The sequence below is a fragment of the Mobula hypostoma genome, chromosome 10, assembly GCF_963921235.1.
Source record: "Mobula hypostoma chromosome 10, sMobHyp1.1, whole genome shotgun sequence".
Classification (NCBI taxonomy): Eukaryota; Metazoa; Chordata; class Chondrichthyes; order Myliobatiformes; family Myliobatidae; genus Mobula; species Mobula hypostoma.
In genome coordinates this window covers 79671935-79690539 of record NC_086106.1, presented here as the reverse complement: position 1 = coordinate 79690539, position 18605 = coordinate 79671935, and the positions used below count along the sequence as shown (strand labels likewise).

Sequence of the window (18605 nt, the reverse complement as noted above, 5' to 3'; positions counted from 1 at the left end):
TCATAACCGAGCCCAGTACCGTGTCCGCTTCAGCTGCAGATATACATCGCCGGATCAATGAACTACACCAGTTTCTGAATAAAGGTTAAACGCACAATTCATTCATTGACTTTGTACAGCCTTTTACAGTAGAAAAGCAAACAGGATATTTTTTTCACAAGAATGTGATTAAACATTATTCAAGTCTCGTTGAGATTATTTTGTTACAATATGACTGCCAAATAAGTTAACGACGTCTCATCTAAACCAAGACATAAAGCTTGCTTCTCTCAAACCCGTACAAAATATACACAATTCAAACTCATTCTTCAGAGATATATTTCCGGCTGGATGTCCCTGCCATGGCTTCCATTTGTAGGGCAAAGCTTAACCAAGGAATCAAAATGTATTAAATCCTGGTCCACGTCGTCTCAGTTGGATAGAGCAGTGTGCAGATTGTCTTAATGTGTGGCGGAAAATTTCATTCGTTTTTGTTTCTGTCTCTGATTGCAAAACCACACTCTCACCACATTCTTTTTCAGGTCCAATTTCTCTGCGATTGCTGCGATCTTCTCGGATGAAGGACGAGGCTGAACGGCGAAATAAGCTTCTAAGGATCGTTTTTCCGGCGCAGCGATGGAGGTACGTTTACGCTTCCTGTCCCCTCCATTAAAGAGCTCGGGCTTGGTCATTTTCTCTCTCTGTGCCCTCTCAGCTTCATCCAGCCAGGCCTCCAGAATAGGCTTAAGCGCAATCATGTTATTATGCGAGAGAGTTAAGGATTCAAACCTGCAGATAGTGCTTTGACTTAAACAACCCACACCAGGGATCTTTAGGTTGGCCAAGGCCGACCCAACATCGGCTTGCGTCACTCCAAGTTTGATCCTTCTCTGCTTGAATCTCTCAGCGAAGGACTCGAGCTCCCTTGGATCTGCCTCTCCCTCATTGCTTCCAAGGCCGATGTGGGCCGACAAGGCGTGGGAATGGGAAATGTTCATAGGCTGGTGGTGATGAGGGTGATGTGACATGTGGTTCATGCCAGGCATGTGTGCGTGGGGATGTGATGGCGTGGACCCCACATCGGGTCCTGTCATTCCACTCAGGGACAGACCAGGGTTCAGGTGGTCCAGGAGGTCTCCTTCCAGCCCCTGGGCGGACTGATGGTGATGGTGGTGGTGGGGATGGGAGGTCAACACCGATGGATGGGGTAGGTGTACAGTAGATGAGGTAGGAGTGCACGACACGCTGCTCATTGTATGGTAGGTGACATCTGGCTTAAAGGGATGGTTTTTCTGCGATACAATATCCACGGCTGCCAGGGCTTCGGCTCGGGACAGCAAAGTTTCATCAAGTCCGGCGAAAATATTGCTTTGCAACTACAAATGAAATTAAAAAAGAGACCATGTTATTGTCAAGATCGCAGTCAGCGGAGAGAACAATGCTGTAACTTAATGCTGGAGTCTCTGGGAACTCGCCAACGAAATAGACACCTCACTCTAAACCCAGGAGTTCCAGCGACACACTCTCAGCCTCCATAATTATCGCTGCCTTCTTGGCATTCTGCAGTTGACGGGTCTTTCTAAATGCATCTACAACAGCAATATTCAGTCGATCTCTATCTCTCTCTCTCTCTCTCTCTCTCTCACACACACACAATAATAATTTAAAGAAAATGAATGAACTGGACACGAGGAAGTGGCAGTATCCGTTAAAACTCAGTACCAACGCTGCAGTTGGCAAGCATACTTATGCAACTCGCAAAACGATAAAAGTAATGAAAGACGAAGCAATCATAAACCCCATCATCGGGCACTGAATGTATATTTGGTTGGATACGCACAATTTAGAATGCCCTGGATTCAAATAACTTTTCTAACCATTAATTTTGGACACTTGGTCCCCTGCTTCAGAGGTTATTTTAAATATAAAATTGAGAATAGCAACCCTGCCCGCAAGAGTGCCAAAAAAGATCTTTTACCCATCACTAGTCACCTCCTTATAAGTAACAAAATACAGCAAATTCTTCACGTGATCCGACAAATCGACAGAGTTCGAGGTAGGAGATGTAATCAATTTAAAAAAAAATCTTTCCAAACTCGCGTGCTAAACGGGCAATTTTCCCCGAGGAGGTCAGCTGGAAGGACTAGCCGGACTTACCGGTGGGGTGGGCAAACAGGCTCTCCGGATGGCCTCTGTGCTTGAGTGCAGAGTCGTGTATTTGGGCTCATGTAGGATGGGGTGCATGCCGAAAGGCTGCTTGCTATTCATGGACATCATGTCTGCAAATTGGTCATGTGCAGGTGAGTGCTGAACTAGCGCTGTCCCGATCACACTCCATCCGCTTGTCGCTGAGTTATACCCACGCCAGCTGCTGGACACACCACCTGGGCCGCCCCTCGGCCCCGATCATTGGTACGCGGCTTTCCGATCGGCGGGCAGTCGGGTGGGCCCGCCCATCCCGTCTCTTCATTGGCTCAGGCTGGCTCGGGTCACGTCTTCCAGCGATTTCACGCTCCTGGATGAAATTGACGAACGTCAGTTCTGACAGAGGGAGTAGCAAAATCCTGCTTACTGTTTTACAGAGAATGTATTGCGGAAACTTACTGTTTGTTCCAAATATTCAAAGTGCAGATCCACGTCTGCCGTTGATATAGGTAAAATATTAACATTCCCGAACTACCATTAACTGCGATCTGTTAAAACACACACATCAATAAAAACTTACTTCTTGGCGCTAAAGTGTCTTAGTTCTGATTATCCTCTTAATACGAGGGGAAAAAAACCTTTAACTGACTTTTGGAATTTGAACACGGAAGATTTTAGCATCCCCTCCATTGAAAATTGACCAGTCAGAGATAATTTTTTGGCGATCCAGCCGATTTGATAGGGCTATTTAGAGTCTTGTTCGGATTTTCTTTGGAAAAGAACGGGGATAGTAACTGGATTACAATAATCATCGCGACTCAGAGAAGGAGAGCGAGAGCACTAACATGGATTTTGTTAATTTAAAAACCACATGCACTCATACAAACTTCTACAGGCAAGTCAAGAATGATGAGGAATGATTAGAGAGACAATAATGGTAACAAAAACCTGAACAGAAAATACGGGCTTTCAATTGCGATCCCGGCATTGTTGGAGAAAGAATTCCCGAGGCTTTGGCTAAAGCCCCTTCGCCCCAGTCGTGGAGTAAAAGAGGAGATGTCTACAAGAGCACCATTCAAAAGTATTGAGGGAAGCGGGTAGACATAAGCTGCACCAGGTGAAGGGATGGAGTGGTGTAAAAGTGTAGAGAGATTTGATGAAGATTTTGAAATCAATCTGGAAAAGTTAGGAGTTGGTCCATGTTGATCAGGAAGGTCTATAGTTGCAAGCAGCGTTGAAAAAAAATAGCTGGTAGTCAAACGTTTCATCCTTTTGATTTGATTTAAATCTCCAGCTACAAACGTTTGTACTTACTTTGGTCATCCAGGAGATAGTTCTAAGCTCCGAGAAGGGTTGGATCCTCACAAAAGCAGCGGAAGAATTTAAATTCAGTCTGTCAAGTAAATCTGAAATTTTAAAAATAAGTTAGTACTAATGATGGACAGTGAAACTGCTGAATAGTTGTAAATACCCAGCTGACCTTCGGGGAAGTAATCTACTCACTTTATCCTGTCTGTCCTCGCTCTGACATCACCACGGTAATGAGACTAACGCTCAACAGGGAGTTGAGGATGGGTAGCAAATGCTGCTTTTCAAGTGATAAATAATACAAATGATGTGGAGTTCTGGTATCCTGGCAAATATTCTCCAAACATTGCAATCTAAGGAGATTAACATTTTGCTTACTCCTTTTATTGAGTAGGATTGTACTTTACAAGCAGGGATTGTGTTTTAAAGTTTTCGACTCTCTGAACAATTTCTTGATGCATTTGGGATTTGCTGAGAGATCTGATAACATACTACGTAAACGCAAATTGTTTTGTTTTATAACAGACACAGTATGTTTATTTTTAAGAATACTCTTTTCCTCAGAGCCTCCAAAGCTTTGCAAAGTATCTCCTTGAATGTCTAAGTATCTGATCAATAATAATTTAATCTCTACGCACTTAAAACTAATATTTAATATTTATTAATTGTTTCCTTGTTTAAAGTGCATACTGTGAGAATACTGAAATCTACTCAATTTTCCATTATATTGTATGCAGTATATTCAAGGCACTATTCCCTCTGTGATGTGCAGGTGCACAGCCACACAGTAACTGAAATGCTTCTGCGCACATGCCTTTGTTGCCAGACAGCCAGAATTGGACGCAGCTAGAAAAAGTTTATGAAATATGTATGAAAGATTTTTTGTTGTACTGTATTGCATTATACCATTCAATTAATAAATAAAATCAAAAGTATGTGATTTTTTAAAATTTTCATTCTAAATATTCCTAGTATGCAAACTACAAAAAAAAACATTTAAAGAGCCAGAAAGTTTTCAGGTTGTGTAAGAATTTCCTCTTCAAAACAATAGTTGGTCCAAGCAGCTGTAAGAAAAATTAGAGGGAATGTTGATTCAAGGGCAGCATCAGTAGCCCACACTTAATTGCCTTTGGAAAAATAGTGATTCTTTTTTGGAACTGGTTTATTTTATCAGACCATTTGAAGAGGATTTAAGTAACAGAACCAATAAGTCACATATAGATCAGAGCAGTAATTTTTCTTTCTTAAAAGTCATCAGTGAAGGGGGAAGGATTTCTTTTATAACAATATGTAGGTTCATAGTCAGTGTTACTGATAACACAGCAATCCAAATTAGTCTAAATTAATTCAAGCAACTGGGTTTACATTTCCAACAGCAATAATGAGAATTGAACTCATGTTACTGGATTACTTACCCAGACCTTTGAAAATCCTATCCAATATCTTAAAATTAGTAATACTGTATCAAGATGTGATTTTTTCAGTGAAATCACTAGGTGCAGAAATCTACTCTGGGCTTAATAGTGAGCAGGAATGTGATACAAATGTGACAAGGCATTTTGTCACATCTGAGATACGGGTCACATTTTATCACTGGAAATCCTTTGTGGATTGACTTATGAATTGACCAAATAAATGTGCCATTACAACTCAGGCAAAATCAAAAAAAGGTTATTTAATCATCATGTTTTTTTCAAGTCTATCACTTCATGCTTCACATTGAATTTAAAATACAAATAAGATCTGGGTAATGTAGAAATCCCAGTACTGTGTTGCATTGAATTGCATAAAATGTTTTTGATATGCTCTCAATAAATATCCAATCATCTGTATTGTAACAAGCTTTTATGACTTATGTGCCCTTGATAAAGGCTAATATGAGGTAATATCTGCAAGTAGTGGATGAGCCAGTGTAGATGGAACTTAAATCAGGCAACCAATCATACTTTACTGCGTCTGGAAGCACTTAAAAACCCATCATACAGGGATCCTTGGCCTACATCGAAATAATATTGAAATCCATTGTATACAAGATGAAGTGTATGGATAATTTTACCTTGACTCTACGTTATATAAACAGAATTAGCAGGGCTCAATGACATGTTTTAATCCATGTATTGTCACCATATAAAACAGCACTTCTGGAAGAGTGTAGGCAGCCATTGGGAGATTATTTTATTACTTTGCCTTCTTTGAGAATAATGATATTTGTTACATACTTAACTTCTCAGGATCTGTTTCAAAATCATTGTTGATTGTAAATAATGATGTTGTGTGAAATGGAACACAAGTTGTTCAATTATCATGAATAAATGCCACACAATTTTGCAGAATAAGATATTCCAGAGTATTGGAAAACATTTTTAAAAGCACAGTCTGGCAATTTGAATGTCACCTGAAAGGCTGTGGTTTTATCAGGAAGAAAAAGATGCTGATGCTGGAATTCTGAAATAAAACCAAAATAAATCCAGAAATTATTGGAAATTTTTCCGCTGCTCAGGCAGAATCTGTGGAGATAAAAAGAGAGTTAAAGATCTATGTTGATGTCTCTTTATCAGAAGTGATAAAGTTTACAGATGAACTTGTTTTATGCTGCAGAGATAAGGTGAAAGTGGGTAAGTGAAAGACAGAACAGAACGATAACTTTGTGATGGGTTGGAAGACAAGAGGGACTAAATAGTAAAAAGCATTATGGTGTAAGGTGAAAGATGGTGATAAGAAGGCAAAAAAGTGAATGAGAGGTAACTTGTAGAAGGTGTAAATGGATGAAGCAGAATAAGTATCTGAAATTATCAGATAAATGTAAGGTAAATGGTGGAAATCTGAAATATAATTGCTGATTGTGCTGGACATCCAAGCTCACTGTTAAATCCAGAAATTTGTAACATGCCTCACTGGAAGGAGTGGTCCTGTTTCACGAGCCTATGGAAAAGTATAGGAAGCAGAGAAATCACATTGGGTGGTAAGGAGAGTTAAAGTGACAGGCCTCTGGAGGCTTTGGGTCATTCTTGCAGACTGGATGGAAGAGTCCTGCAGATTATGTCCCAAACGTTTGGAAAACAAGGTCAGAGAGAAATACTGATGTCACATAAACAGTAGTACAATAATAACAGGGACTGCATATGCATTTTGGTATTGTCGTAATGAAACAATAGTTTGCAATTAATCAGAGAACCATGCCAGTAATGAAACTTACTCCATTCATGTTTCACTGGTGACCATGCATGTAAGTACAGACATTACAATTTTTTCTCATAAACTATTTTTCAATTATTTGGTCTTATTTCTAAGAGCATTTCATTACTAGACTGTATGTAACTCCAGATTTTCTTTCAACTTTACTCATCGGCACACTGGAGTTTACAAGGGAAAATATGTGACTGATTTCTCATGCCAAACCTTTGCTATCATGCAATTTCTCCTAAAAAGCAATTTGCAGAATTTTTCATTATTTCTACTATTTTCAAGTGGATTCCTGAAATATGAAGCGTCAAGGCATCACGCATATGGCTGTACCCTTGTCATATTTATTACTTTTTTATTTTTCTGACTCCCACATTTGATTTTTAAAACCAATTTTCTATACCTTTGCATCTATCCATGCCAAAATCTGACTATTTTATCCATACTTACAAAAATATACTTCCTTTATTTCATTGTTTGTGAGAAATATGCATTGGAAATGCTGTCTCACAAATCTGAGATTTTGAGGAGGTTATTAAGAAAACTGATAAATGCAAAGCAGTAAATGTGGTATACATGTACTGTGTCTTAGCAAAGCTTTTCATCAGGATTTGCATGGTAGGCTGGTTCTGAAAGTTAGGGAACTTGGGATCCATGGTATTTTAACAACTGGAGGCAGAGGGTAATGTGGATCATTGTTCCACTGGAAACTGGTAACCAGTGTGCTGATCGCAGGGATCGGCATTGGGGCCTTTGTTGTTTGCCATATATTAAATGGCTTGGATGACAATGTCCGTAGTTTGATAGGTAAGCTTGCTATGGACACAAACATTGGTGGAGTTACAGATAGCAAAGATACCTACCTAAAGATACAGAGAGACATAGAAGAACTGGTAAGTTGCTCAGAATGATGGCAACGGTAACTTAATGCAGCGAAATATAAGATCGAATCTTAGGTCATCAAATACTGGCTGGTCATACACAGTAAATGGTAGGGACCTTAGAAGCCTTGCTGTACAGAGGCGACTTGGAGTGCAAGTTCATTGCTCCCTGAAATTAGCAACATAGGTGGATAAGGTGGTGATGGAAGTGTTTAGCTCGTTTGTCTTCATAGGAAGGGTTATTGAACATGCGAGTTGCAACATCATGTTACTGCTGTATAAGACATTGGTTAGGCCACACGTAGAATATTGCGTGTGGTTCTGGTCACTTCAAAATAGAAAGGATGTGGCAATATTAAAAAGAATACAGAAGAGATTAATCAGTATGTTGCCTGGAGTGGAGGGTTATAGTTACAAAGAGAGATTAGGATAATCTGCAAGTGTTCTCATTGCACAGGAGACTGAGGGGCAACCTAATAAATGTCTAGTAATTTATAGGGGGATACTCTAGTCTTTTTCTAAAGGAAGGTAATCCAAATGAGAATGACACGGGCATAATGTGAAAAGAGAAATATTTAAAAAGGGATTTTAGGCACATGTTTTTCACACAGAGGGTGATAGGTACTGCATATGAAGCAAATTGTCAGAGGAGGTGGAAGACACCAGTCTAATCACAGCATTTGAAAAGCATTTGAACAGTTATACTCGGAGGAGATAGAATAACGGGATGTGGGCCAAATGCAGGAAATGGAATTATCATAGATACCCATTTGAGTTGGGATGGACAAGTCAGATTGTTTCCATGTTCTACAACTCTGGGCTCTGATTATAAACTTGGAGAGAATTTAATTCTGTAAATTATTTTTCATTTTGTTTTACACTGCAAATTTTATGTGCTTGTGATTTTAGACATTTGTAAAACCTGTTTAAAGCATCAATGCTTAAAATTTTAATTGAATATGTAAAGATTATCATTCACTGTAAAATAACAAAATGAAACATAGTCTACAATTATATTTGAAAATTTAAACAATGCTGCATATTGGCATAGTGAGTTTCATTATTTCCAAATGTGTTTACAAATATGCATGTAAACATAAATCTACTTGAAGTGTCACCCTGAAATAATAACATAGGGTTACAGAAACCTATTGCACAAACAGGAAAGAGGTTAGGCTGATATTGCCTGGTAATAGCAAGGAATCTTACACAGCAAAAATGTCCCTGAGTAGACAGAACAACAAAGTGAGCAAGTTACTGCTCGCACTATGAAAGAATAACATCACAGGACATCTTACTGAGATTTGAAGGATTTGTTTAGCATGAGTTTTTTTCTCCTGATCTGAATATCAGTCAATTATATAGTTGTGGGACTTTCTGCATTGTTTGGAAATGGTTCAGGAAATTGTTACGCCAAATGGAGTCATACAAAGTGCACTAGGACAGGATGGAAAGCATTAGGCTATACAAACTATGTAAAGAGATCAGTCAGAATGTGGCCCTGTCATAAGCAACATCAAAGTGGATCCTGAGTAATGAGAGAAAGAGTAATGGATTTGTGAAAAAGAGAGTGACTTCTTATCCGTGAAAACTCTTCTGACCCCACTCCCTGTTCAGTTTATGGAAAAGCAAATGGTATAACTTGTTATTACATTCTTCCTCTAATCTGGAAGGATTACTATTTGTGATTCATTTCCCCCTGAGCTGGAACCAGTAAAGCTTCATACCTTATTCCATACTTAGCTGTCCCATCTATTTTGAAGAGTAAATACATTTGAGCAAGTGGACCCTTAGGTTTTCAGTGTACTTTTGTCAGGAACAGCTTTCATACAGAAGTGAGGTAATGGTGCCTGCAGTCTATATTGTCAGGAAAAGAGAACTTGCATTCAATTTCAAGAACCTTTAGATACATTGACATATGACTAATTGTCTTAAAATGTAGTATGCTGAAGGTGCCAGGGTGAATCTTCATGGGAGTATTATATTTCCCGTAGACAAAGTGCTCACACTGTCATGTGGGGAGCTTTTGTTTTAGACTCTGATGTCATTGGTTAAATCTAATTCTCTGAAGGACCTTGAATCAGGCACCAATCAGATTATGGCTCTTTGCATATCACTGAAATAATAATGAGTTTCATAAAGGTTTAATGAGTTCTTGTACAGGATGGTTGTGTTATTTTATTAACTGATTTTAAATTTGCAATATCTCACTTATACATGAATATTTTTATTTACAATTTAACATTTTTATTCAGGTACTTTATTTAAAATACAATAAATATTTTTTTAATGGGTATGAAAATACATTCTAATCATATACTACATTTATGATTTGCTTTCAGTGACTGATAATGTACCTTTACACATAATGTGCAGTTACCAGATCTGCAGACTGATATTATATTAATATTGTACATTTACAGAACATAGCTAGTCAATTTGTCACTGACTGAGTAGTCAATACCTTATATACACAAACAGCCATTGGTAGAACTCTGTATATTTAACCTTAGTCTCACACAAGTGAAAACTGGAAGAGTGGTGGAGTGCCTCTCCTCAGCAATTCACCAATTCTCCAAATATAGAAACAGAATGCAAATCATGTTAAGATTAACTTGAAGTAAACGTCAAATTTACTGTTCTGATTAACTTTAATTTTCATGTAAAAGTCTGTATACAAAGCCTGACAATGTATACAGTAATTCTAAGTGAGAACAAATCATGTAAAATCCACATGAGCCATATTTGTATGGTCTATGGAAGTTCAAAACCATTGGCAATGTGATCAAATTCGTCCTGACGAAGGGTCTCGGCCTGAAACGTCAACTGCGCCTCTTCCTATAGATGCTGCCTGGCCTGCTGCGTTCACCAGCAACTTTGATGTAAGCAATGTGATCAATTTATTTTCCATCCTATGTGAACTATCTAGCTGAATATGAAATATATATATTTAACAGTCATGTATGTAGAAAGCCTCGATGACATTCAAATTAGTATTCCATTCACATGCATAGACTCCATACTGTTCTTCAGCAAGCAGTTTACAATGTATAACATACCAATGTAAAAGAATTTATGACCTCCTATATGATGTAGTTGGAGTACCAATGGTGTTTATGTTTAAATATTGTTTCATGCTGAGTATGTATAGCATAACATGAGCTTCCAGTTGTCAAAGACCCCTCCCATCCTTCCCACAATCTCTTCGACTTCCTGCTGTCAGCAAAAGGTACTGCAGCATAAGAATCAGAACTGTCAGACTGGGTAATAGCTTCTTCCCTCAGGCTGTTAGACTTCCTAACGCCCAGCATACATGTAAACTTCGTCTGAATGGCTTGCTGTTTCCAACACCACCCCCACTCCTCAATTCACAAGCTCTCACCCTGGCACTGGCCATTTTAAAAAATCTTTTACTGCAGCTGCTTCATGTAATTATACTACTGTTTGTTTTTATTATAATCATGCCAGTAATATTATGCTGCCTTACATAAACATGCACATTGTACCTTATGTCAATTTGTCAATCTTCAGGCCATGCCAGTCAGAGACTTGTGCTGGATTATAACCACATGTGCTGTGTGTTTTGCATCTTGGCCCCAGAGGAACAATGTCTATGGTTGAATGGGAATAAACTTGAACTTGAAGTACATAGAGATTCCTAGAGTTATACAGGATGAAAGCAGGTCCTTTATTCCTTTGAATAGGTGCTGACTGTTAAATACCCATTTATGCTAATCCTAAACAAGACAAGGCAACCCTAAAATTTTCCTTATGAAGATGATTGGGATTATTAGAAGTTGATCATCTCAGCCCCAGAACATTATTCTAGAAGTTCCTTGGGGTACTGTTCTAGTTTTAACCATCTTTAGGTTCTTTAGTAATGAGCCTAGTTCCATCGCGAGGTCAGAAGTATGGATGTCGATGACTGTGTAATGTTCGGTTCCATTGCAACTCTTCGTACTTCCATGTCTTTATTTTCATGTCTTTTCATGGCCATTGCAGATTCACCTGCATTTTTATATTTACATGACTCCATTGATAATGTTGCTTGTGTGGATGTCAAAGAGCATTGCAGTGAGTACTGAGTCTTGAGGTACACGCTTCAACGAACCAAAGCAAGCTGACCTTGTTGCAGAGATGGATCAACAGAACTCAAAAGCATGTCAGAAAACAAATTTGATTTCTACAGTCAAAGACTCATAAACGTCAGCTACATCAAATTCTGTGCAGAGGGAAACAGGGACAGAGGCAGGAAAGGATCTTTTGAGTATCAGAATGATGGCAGATCTGCAGATGATTGCATTCTGGACTTGATACTCATTGTGAACACAAAAGCTTATGCTTAGGCTAAAATTCAATGTGTTCTTTGAGGTTGGTTAGCATGGTTCTTGAGAAGATGATCCATGTTAGGAGTTTGTAGATCATGCATAAGAATGAGATTGCATTCTAACTTCTTACATCTATCATTGGCTTGTAAGTTTGAGTATAGCAGTCGCCATTTCTTTCTGCCATGCTTTTAGAAAACACCTACATTCCAAGGCTTTGTTACAGGATCAGAGTCAAGCATCTTTCCTCCTTTCATTCTTCACTTCCCGTAGCTGATAATGGTGAAATCTCATGAAGGGATTGAGAATGTGTTCACTTAAATTTCCAATGGATCTCTTGTTTAGTGTTTTTGTTGAATAGTCTTTTAATGTTCTCCAACACACAGGATGCCAAGCTGCTGCACTGGACTATGGTGAGGGGGGTGGGGATTTATTTTCCTTTTTGGCTTAACAATATTAACTCAAAGCTGTCAATTCAGTGACCAAAAATCAGTCACTAAACTCCTGGTCCTTATATCTAGGCAAACACACTGTTCAAGGTGCTGAAACAGGCTAACATACTTATATATACATACAGTGGATTCTGGTTAATTGGGCCATCGGTTAATTACTACTTCAACATTTAAGAGTTACGAAGACTTTGAAGGTATTGGCAAAGTTAAAATGAAAATAAAGATTTGTAGGATGCAATCCTCTAAAGCAGTGTATGAAGGCAGTCCATTATATGCCCCACTTGTCAGCACTGATTTTGTTCATTTACAGTCAATCAAAAGAACATGGCAGATGAATTCCTCTGTCAATAGTTATTAGGAACTAATACACACAGTAGTTTTATAGTATTGTAGAGGTATTGGTAGTGTTTTAATCTGTTCTGTGTTTCATTTAAATACTTAAATTGTAACTCAGTTAAGCAGTAGTTTGTCCTTTTTCATACCTTTTAACTATTTCCATGAAACTACGGCTAATTGGGGCAGTCGCTTAATTAAGACAAAATGTACTAGTCCCGATGTGTGCCAATGAACTGGAATCCACTGTATAGAGAATGATGAACTGTTGGAGTGTATCTCACCCAGTCACTGTACCCTCCTGGAGCTTGTTCAATTGCCTCTAGGGACTGGAGTGAAATTTCAGAGCTTTATCCCCAAACTGGCCTAAGGACTTCTCTTTGTCTTTTGTCTCTCCCAGGAGGATGCATGTTTTAGGGTGGGTGTGAGGGGGAGGGTGATGATATGCAGAATTTACAGCATGTCAAGAAAAGGACAGGCTTAATGGACCAGCTGGTCTTTACCTGTCCTTTCTCTCTCAGTTATGCTCTCATGGAACACTGACTGGAAAATTCACAGAATGAACCCAGAATAGATCATTCACAGAAGATTCTGGAGTGTGCAGTTGGAATGCTTGCAAGCATTTGAAATACCTCGAGCTGAGGGAATCAATGGGCCGTCTTCCCCATTTGCCATTGTTTGAGTGGACGATGCACCACAAAAACCTTGTAAATGCTGTTTACAAACAGAATTTTGTCACTCTGTGCAACAGATGGGTGCAGTCTGTGTGCAATAAAGCTGCTGCTTTCTGCCTGGAGCAAGTTGGCCACACACAGATGACATCACATAGTCAATCAAATATGCTGCTTGTCTGCACTGCGACGATACTCTTCATAAAATGAATATCCCAATGATAAACCTAAATGTTTCCTCAAGCTGGTCAGCACTCCACACAGTTACTTTGACTCCTGGCTCTTTGGCACTTTAAACAAGATAAAAATTAAACTCATTCAAGTTAGCTGGTCTGATGAATGAAACACCAACCAAAAGCAACTTTTTAGGGTTTGTTATGTTTAAAATCTCTTTGAATTGACTTATGACGCTGTAACTTCATACAAGGTGAATGAGATACGATGCAATGGATGTTAATATCGTAATGCTCTATAAATAAAATAACAATCCATTGTCACATTTTAAAATAATCTTTGATGAAGAAGCAAGACATACTGTCAGGTAATATATATTGTAAGATAGGGATATATATATATATGTATATATACACACACACGCTCACACATTGATATGCAGAAATTTTCATTTCAAAACATTTCATTTCACAAATTTTTACTAGAATACCATTGACTCTTTGAGGACAGGTTCCTCTGATTTGCTAATCTGATTTTTATTACAATGAAGACTGTATCTGGCATTGTGTATCTCTCTCTGCCCAGAGTATTTTGGCAACCCCTCTACCAAAATATCCAAGATGTATTTTGTCTAGTTTATTTTGGTTTGTGAAATTTTGCTTAATGAAATGTTCTCCGGGACATCACCCTGTGGTAAATTGCACTGTAAAACATAATATATTTGTGCAAAGTAGTTTCAAGAACATCAATGACTCTCATCCGTGACATCACTCATGGCAAGCTTAAAAGGTTGTGAAAATCAATCTCCTAGTCTGGGAAACTTGGACATCCTGGCAGGAAGATACCTTAGCCATGTACAGAACTGCAGTCATCAAAGAAGATTGTGAATTCCCAGCCCAACATTTTCTGAATCAATTTTCAAAACAATATGATAATAGGAAGGAGTGTGCCTTGAGGATTGAGCCCCAGACCAGTACTGATGCAAAGTCATTTGCCAGAAACATTAACGTAGTTTCACTCTCCCTAATCAGCAGTGCATCTCCATTCCTGCTTGTTTATATTTCACATTTCCAGCATCAGTGGTATTTTCTGTCCAAAATTGGTGCATCCTGTGGAAATGAAATGAAAACATGGGATCTCTAATGTAGACGTCACGTGTGCTGGAAAATCCCAGACCATCTTATTAATCATCTATGAGTAGTGGACTCAGAGCTGCCAACATTGTATTCTAACATTAGGGGACTTGTGGATTGTTGTATGTGGAATTTGTTGGTAGGACCATAACAGAGTCAATGGACCAAGTTAATTCCTATGCTAGGTTTATACTTGTTGGAATTTAGAAGATTGAGGGGGGATCTTATTGAAACGTATAAAATCCGAAACAGATTGGACAGGCAAGATGCAGGAAGATTGTTCTCGATGTTGGGGAAGTCCAGAACGAGGGATCACAGTTTGAGGATAAAGGGGAAGCCTTTTAGGACCGAGATTAGGAAAAACTTCTTCACACAGAGAGTGGTGAATCTGTGGAATTCTCTGCCACAGGAAACAGTTGAGGCCAGTTCATTGGCTATATTTAAGAAGGAGTTAGATATGGCCCTTGTGGCTAAAGGGATCAGGGGGTATGGAGGGAAGGCTGGTACAGGGTTCTGAGTTGGATGGTCAGCCATGATCATACTGAATGGCGGTGCAGGCTCGAAGGGCCGAATGGCCTACTCCTGCACCTATTTTCTATGTTTCTATAGCCATGCACTTACTTTAAAATGCAAAAGAAGAAAAGGAAAATATAAATAAAAATGAGAATTAAATCTTAGCAGCTAATCAGCATTTATGGAAAGAGAAACAGCATTAACATTTTTAGTTGATCGTTTTTAATCAGACTGGGAAATATCAGAATTGAATGAAAACACGAGGAAATCTGCAGATGCTGGAAATTCAAGCAACACACACAAAATGCTGGTGGAACGCAGCAGGCCAGGCAGCATCTATAGGAAGAGGTACAGTTGACGTTTCAGGCCAAGACCCTTCGTCAGGACTAACTGAAAGAAGAGATAGTAAGAGATTTGAAAGTTGGAGGGGGAGGGGGAGGGGGAGATCCAAAATGATAGGAGAAGACAGGAGGGGGAGGGATGAAGCTAAGAGCTGGAAAGTTGATTGGCAAAAGGGATACAAAGCTGGAGAAGGGAGAGGATCGTGAGACGGGAGGCCTAGGGAGAAAGAAAGTGGGGGGGGGGGGAACACCAGAGGAAGATGGAGAACAGGCAAAGAGATATTGTGAGAGGGACAGAGAGAGAAAAAAGGGGGAAAATAATAAATAAATAAGGGATGGGGTAAGAAGGGGAGGAGGGGCATTAACAGAAGTTAGAGAAGTCAATGTTCATGCTATCAGGTTGGAGGCTACATGACTCCCTTGTCCATTCTCCCCCCCATCCCTTCCCACCGATCTCCTTCCCGGCACTTATCCTTGTAAGCGGAACAACTGCTGCACATGCCCTTACACTTCCTCCCTCACCACCATTCAGGGCCCCAGACAGTCCTTCCAGGTGAGGCAACACTTCACTTGTGAGTCAGCTGGGGTGATATACTGCGTCCAGTGCTCCTGGTGAGGCCTTCTATACTATATATTGGCGAGACCCAATGCAGACTGGGAGACCATTTCACTGAACACCTATGCTCTGTCCACCAGGGAAAGCAGGATCTCCCAGTGGCCACACATTTTAATTCCACGTCCCATTGCCATTCTGTTATGTCTCTCCATGGCCTCCTCTACTGTAAAGATGAAGCCACACTCAGGTTGGAGGTACAACACCTTATATTCCGTCTGGGTAGCCTCCAACCTGATGGCATGAACATTGACTTCTCTAACTTCTGTTAATGTCCTTCCTCCCCTTCTTACCCCATCCCTTATTTATTTATTTATTTACTTACTTACTTACTTACTTATTTATTATTCTCCCTCTTTTCTCTCTCTGTCCCTCTCACAATAACTCCTTGCCTGCTCTCCATCTTCCTCTTGTGCTCCCCTCCCCCCTTCTTTCTCCCTAGGCCTCCCGTCCCATGATCCTCTCCCTCCTCCAGTCTTGTATCCTTTTTGCCAATCAACTTTCCAACTCTTAGCTTCATCCCTCCCCCTCCTGTCTTCTCCTATCATTTCTGATCTCCCCCTCCCCCTCCCACTTTCAAATCTCTTACTATCTCTTCTTTCAGTTAGTCCTGATGAAGGAACTCAGCCCGAAACATCGACTGTACCTCTTCCTATTGATGCTGCCTGGCCTGCTACGTTCACCAGCAATTTTGTGCGAATTGAATGAATTTTAAATTTGCAGTGAAAGGGGAAGGATTGGTGAGAACAAAAGAGGATGTCTCCAATAGGATGGAGACCAGTAGTTCAAATACCAGTGGTGCAAGCTGAAAGAGGGAGGTACAGAATTAAGCTACTTTGTACTTCCATTTTTTTATATTGCTTTTAACACTCTTGGTATGCACTTCTCTACCTTGCAGAAATCAAATGTAGACTAGGTGACTATTTCCTCACAAATGTTGCCTGCCACATTGATACTCCTACTCTGACCACACGGTCCTTTGCTTTCTACATTATCCAAAGAAAATGAACATAAATTCAAGGAGCAGCACCTCATTTTCTAACTGGGAAAATTATGGCTATTTCGATTTTGTATCTCACAGATCCACCATTTACCCAGGAGGATAATCTGAAGAATCAAGTTCTTAATCCAAGTCCATAGCCATAGTTTCCATAGTGATTGCCCTAATCTGCACATGGTACAAGGGTTCAAGGTAAACAGGCCACTCGTTGGACTTGTGGCTGTTTTAGGAATTCATTCTCCCATTCCCATTCCCATGGCCTTGGTTGATTTTATAGTATTGGCATCCTGTATCAGTGTCTAATGGAACAAACAATTTTCCTTTCGGATGGGGGTTTCCTGTATTACACATCTCTGCTGGTAACTAGCAGTGGAGTCATTTATTACCTTTAGAACCTGCAGTATAAAATTTGTCTCAGGCATCATCCTTCATTCTAGCAGTTTTAGTGTTAACCACAGTGAGTTTTACCCAACAGGTGTTGATCCTCTATATTTATCAATGTTTGCCTTTACTCAGCTACATACCAGTATATCATGCAGCGGGCACAGACACAAAGCATGAAGTGGATGATTGTTATTTCCTGCAAGGTAAAATCCAGGTTAAAACACTTTTCAAATGCCAGGATCTCTTTTCTTGTACACCAACCTTTTCTATGGCACCTTATGAAATGGTTCTTGAAATCCAAATACAGGCACTACTCAGATTATGTAAGGATTCCATTCTGGAGAACTGATTTTTCCATAAGTGAGAAATAGCCATTTTCTATTGCATTGCTCTGCATGCACTTCCTATAATATTTAATTTCATTGATTATTCACCCTAAGAGTGACCACAATTAAACTAATGGAACATAAGCTGTATCCAGTGCATTAATGAATATCATAAAACATTTTATTTTTATTGCCATATTGAAAAAACTTTAAAAATGTATGACACTATTTGTGTGAAACTGGTAATTCAGGTCATCTGTAAGCTGGGGAACCTCTATACACAGGTTTCCTTCTTATAGAGCTGCTTGCTAGATCCTTGGAGAACTCCAGCAAATTTGTCGAATGTGATTTTTCCTTCTGAAAAGTCTATAGATGGTTTGATCATGCACCCCCACCCCCCACTGAGCTCGTATGCAAACCTGGCTTGTTAGCCGGCTCTACGAACAGCCTCGGGATTTAGTGGTGCAAACGCCACCCTTCATAAGCATTACGTGTCTAGGGTCGGTATGACCTGGGGTCAACAAAACAGGAATGTTGGAATTTGAGAGAATTTGGGTAAATACTGCTCATACACAATTATCCATCAGCAAGAAATAATATATCATACAGCACATACAATTATAAGGTAAGTGTATTTACTAATCACAGCTTTACAAACAGTTACTAAGAGGGAGAAAAAAATAAAAGGGCCCATTACAATCAAACCAGTCGAAATGTGCACATCATTGGAGCTTGACCAAAAGCTGGGTATGACTGTTAGTCACAGCACTCAATTCTCACCACCAATCACTGGTAGAGCTTCCCACATTGGACTCCTTCATCTCATGAAGCACTCCTTGCAATT

At 39.5% G+C, this 18605-nt stretch overlaps 1 protein-coding gene across 1 annotated transcript; it reads right to left on the bottom strand.

Moving 5' to 3' along the window:
* Positions 1 to 440: 440 nt before the first annotated feature.
* On the bottom strand, positions 441 to 2256 carry pou4f4 (POU class 4 homeobox 4). The gene is made up of 2 exons (XM_063061375.1): positions 2137 to 2256; positions 441 to 1355 (listed from the first exon to the last, which is right to left on the bottom strand). Exons 1-2 carry the CDS (start codon positions 2254 to 2256, stop codon positions 441 to 443), a joined length of 1035 nt encoding a protein of 344 aa, XP_062917445.1.
* Positions 2257 to 18605: the final 16349 nt, after the last annotated feature.